This window comes from Tupaia chinensis, unplaced genomic scaffold (assembly GCF_000334495.1).
Source record: "Tupaia chinensis unplaced genomic scaffold, TupChi_1.0 Scaffold000632_1, whole genome shotgun sequence".
Classification (NCBI taxonomy): domain Eukaryota; kingdom Metazoa; phylum Chordata; class Mammalia; order Scandentia; family Tupaiidae; genus Tupaia; species Tupaia belangeri.
In genome coordinates, this window is record NW_006160152.1 from 419,692 (window position 1) to 424,118 (window position 4,427).

At 49.1% G+C, this 4,427-nt stretch overlaps 1 protein-coding gene across 1 annotated transcript in view; it reads right to left on the minus strand.

The window, feature by feature from the left end:
• Window positions 1-4,427, minus strand: part of ADAMTS17 (ADAM metallopeptidase with thrombospondin type 1 motif 17) — a 269,537-nt gene that overhangs the window by 38,241 nt on the left and 226,869 nt on the right. The window contains exon 21 of the mRNA XM_027776149.1: window positions 3,784-3,919. Coding sequence (XP_027631950.1) covers window positions 3,784-3,919 — 136 coding nt within the window. The remainder of the gene's footprint in view (window positions 1-3,783; window positions 3,920-4,427) is intronic.

The window sequence follows — 4,427 nt, forward strand, 5'->3', positions numbered from 1 at the left end:
GGTCTGAGACTCAAACCACGGTCAGCCATGGAGGAGTCCAGCACCTTAATCACTACGCCACCTGCTGGTCCCCTATGTTTTTTGTTTTTTGTGTTTTTTTTGCTATAGGGCGTGTGCGCTCGCCAGACAGACAGAGAGACAGAGAGACAGAAAGCGAGAAATCACCCCCCAGGGGCAATGGTCACGCCGCAATCCCTTCTCCTCCATTCTCCTCTCGGGATCTTGGGCACGCACGTACATGCGCCCAGCGTGAGTTTTAAGCCACCGGGTCCGGGACGCGAACCGTGGCCAACTACGTGGGAGTCATTACGCTAACTGCTGGCTCCCACCCATGTATTTTTTTTAACTGCCAGAGGGCACATGTACTCATCAGAGAGAGACAGAAGGACAGAGAGAGCTAGGAAGCCCTCCCCTGATGGGGCGTGGTTATGCTGTAATCACACGGCTTCCAGCTTCCATCCCATGGGGATCTGATGCACACACGTACATGGGACCAGCATGTTTTTCCAGTCCCTGCTGGGGCTGAGATTCGAACTATGGTAAGCTATGTGGGATCTGACTCCTTTAACCATTCCTCTACAGAGCCAGCCTGGTACCTACCAGAACCTTAGCTGTCTTACAAGGATCCAACTAGGGCCTCTACTTGGTTGAAAAACGATAAACCTGCGGAATGAATGCACTGTCATCCTCTCCTCTCACTTGCCTATTTCCCTCCAGTTTCTGCCTGCCTTCTTGCTTCAAAACGGTCGTCTTTTATATTTCCGCAACGTCCTACTTGTTATCTGCGGAAGGGCTGGTTCGAATGAGCGACTTGATCATTACAGGAAGCAGAACCCTCGGCTGACAGCTGTTTAACGCTGTTCCTGGGAGCTCCGCAGAGGTGCCGTGTGCCTACCGTGGCAGGGGAGGGGGCCGACCCGCACTTGTTCATCACGAGTCTCAACTGAATCACAGCAGCTCTGATTTGGTTCCACTTTATTTGCGGTCTACGCATAATTCTTTAAAGATATAGATTCTAAAATAGTATCCAAATGCAGGTGTAACTAATTGTGTGTGCAGAGCACGTGCATTTACCAGAGAGAGACAGAGAGGGGAAAGTGAGAAAGCACCCCCCAGGGGCCATGGCCACACCACAATCCCTTCTTCTCCAGTCTCCTCTGGGGACCTTGAGCACGCACACGCACGCGCCTGGCATGATTTTCAAGTTACTGGGTCTGGGACTTGAACTGCAAAGCTGGCCTTGTGGAATCCAGCCACCTTAACCTCCAAGTCATGTGCTGGCCCAAAATATGATTCTTGAATGATTCCTAAGACCTTTTTGTTCAGTCATGCTTGGGGGATGGCCACGCCACAATCCCTTCTCCTCCATTCTCCTCTCAGGATCTTAGGCATGCATGTATACGTGCTATGCTTGAGTTTCAAGCCATTGGATCCAGGATCCAAAATGCAGTTGACTGTGTGGGGCCCCAGCAAGGTAACCATTATAGCATCTACTAATCCCAAATCTATCCTAATTTCTAATTACCTCACTAGGGCCGAGTCATCTTTGGTTTCTAGAGGAGAGACTGGCCTGTCCAATCACTGAGTCTTTACAGGGACAAGTCCCTCCTTCTTTGGTGCTACATGTGACTGATTGGTTGGCTGTCCAGTTGATTGACTTGCAGGGTGGCCATTCATACCCAAGATGCTTAAGAAGACTTTCTACAGTGGGCACTTCCTTTCTGCAGAGGCATTCAGTATTAGGGTGGAATTTTTTTTTTTTTTAAGTTTATTAATTAATTTTTTTTTTCAGGAGAGAGAGAGATAAACGGAGAGAACAGAGAAAGCACCTCCGATTGGTCTTGATGCCATGATCCACCCCCAACTAACAGGCATACAAGTGCCCAGCATACTCAGGGACCTCTCTGGATGTGAACCAGGGACCTCTCCATGTGGGTTGGCTTTGCGGAGCATCACGTTTTACGACTGTACCACCATCCAGCCCTGAATTTCATTCTTTATTAAATAAAAAAAAGCTTTTTTAAAAATTTTTTTTGAGTTTTTTTTTTTTTGCTATGGTATTCATGTGCTCGCCAGAGAAACAGAAAGTGAGAAATCACTCCCCAAGCGGAGAGTTGGGGGGAGGCATGCCACAATTTCTTCTCCTCTATTATCATCTTGGGATTCGAGGCACACATGCATATGAGCCTGGTGTGAGTTTCAAGTTACTAGGCCAGAGACTCAAACTGCAGTCTGCCATGGGGGAGTCCAACACCTTAACCACTATGCCACATGCCAGCACCTTAAAAAAAATAGTTTTTAAGGTTTTTGCCATGGGGTGTGTGTGCTTCTCAGAGAAAGAAAGAGAAAGAGAGAGATTGAAAGAAGGAAAGTGAAAAAGCATCCCTGGGGGGATTACCATGCCACAATCCCTTCTCCTCCACTCTTCTCTCAGGATCTTGGGCACACATGCTCGGCATGATTTTCAAGCTGCTGGGTCCGGGACTTGAACCGCGATTGCCCATGTGGGAGTCCAGTACCTTAACCATCACGCCACCTGCTGGCCCCTGAATTTCATTCCGAAGTTGCCAATGAGCACATAAAATCAATGAAATAGGTCTCACTGCCCTGTTTTTCTTTCTTTATTTCTCTCTCTCTCTCTCTCTTACATTTTAAGAGTTTGACAAAGCAAAGGAGGTTGCTACAAAACCCACAGGCTCCGTGAAACACATACGCAAGTAAGCAGTGTGATCTGAACTTAAGCAACCCGAAAAACTGCCACAGCGAAGCCTGGCCACGACCCACAGAACCACGGAACCAATACCATTTATCTCGACTCTGAGCATGGCAGGAGGTCAAGAGGTATAATCTTACACCACGTAACAGAGCCCTAGTGCTAGGTAAAATCTCACCAGACAACGAGGACAGAAAGAGGCTCAACTCAAGAGCACATTTCATCCAATTCAGGTCGGACAACCAGAGAGAGTTCACTCCAGAGCATGCGTATCAGACGGCCGCGGGTGTCGGGACTGGGACAGAGGTCCAGATAAACTGCAAACCCTGAACGTCAGATCTGCCACTCCTGGGCGTTAATTGTAGCCACCAAAACAGGTCAACCACAAATATCAACCTGCATGCGCACTTACTCCCGGGTACTCAGACTCTACCCTTGCTGGGGAGGCTGATGGCTAGGAATGTGGAGGGTGACCTGGAGCTTGGCTCTCTGAGTCCCATCTCATCTTTGTCACCAATAGTATCAATGGGACCGCAGAATCAACTGTTGACATCCTGTTTCTAGGGCATCTTTTTTCTCTAAGACACACCAATTTGGGAGAGCCATCAGGTACTAACTGAAAGTAGGAAGTGATGGCTTTTTTTTTTCTATGTGAGATGTCATTTGAAACAATTATTCATTTAATTTTTAAATTTGTCATCATTATTTGTTTTTTTTGTTTTTTGTTTTTTTTCATTTGACCACAGTGAAAAAAAAGGGAAAGTGGGGAAGCAAGCTATCAGGTCCAGGACTCAAACCATGGTCGGCCATGTGGGAATCCAGCACCTGAACCACCACGCCCCCTGCTGGCCTCTCTGTGAGATGTTATTCAAGGTCTCCTACAGGGCACCTTCCAGCTAGGATTGTTCATCTCCACCAGAGCGCTGACTCCACAGCTAGAAACTCGGTCTCTCGAGCAAGCAGAAATACAGCCCAGAGCGAGCCTATAGCACTGTGTACCACGGTTTCTCCATTCGCAGGGGTGGGACCCAGTCCCTGATGGGCTCAAGCTGCAGAATACAGCCACTTACCGTGACTGGCATGGGTGGGAGTTGCACCTCCGGACCTGGGGCTCTGGGCGGCTTGCCTCAGGGCAGTCACTGTCGTTCACCGGAGTCGTGGTCTTGTTCACAATCCGTGTGCATGACACGATCGTTCTGCGTTCCCCTGGAAACCAACCACAGGGAGTTGAGAGGCTAGAAAGGCTGTTCCCTCATATGCATGGAGGAGACAGTGGGTGCAACTACTGCTTGGTATGTCATTTAAAACGACTGCGACGGGCCAGCAGGTGGCATGGTAGCTGAGGTGCTGGACTCCCACATGGCTGACCATGGTTCGAGTCCCGGACCTGGCAGGTTGCTTCTCTCTCTAGTTAATGTATGCGCCCTATAGCAAGTTCAAAAATAACAATCAGGGACTAGCAGTTGGCATAATGGCTATGTCACCGGACTGCCCTGTAGTCAACTGCAGTTCGAGTCCCAGACCTGGTGGCTTAAACTCACACCGGGCGCGTGTGCGTGCGTGCCCAAGATCCTGAGAGGAGAATGGAGGAGAAGGGATTGTGGTGTGGTCATCCCTCCTGGGGGGGTGATTTCTCGCTTTCTGTCTCTCTGTGTCTCTCTGTCTTTCTGGCCAGCGCACGCGCCCTGTAGCAAAAACCTCTCCAAAATAAAAA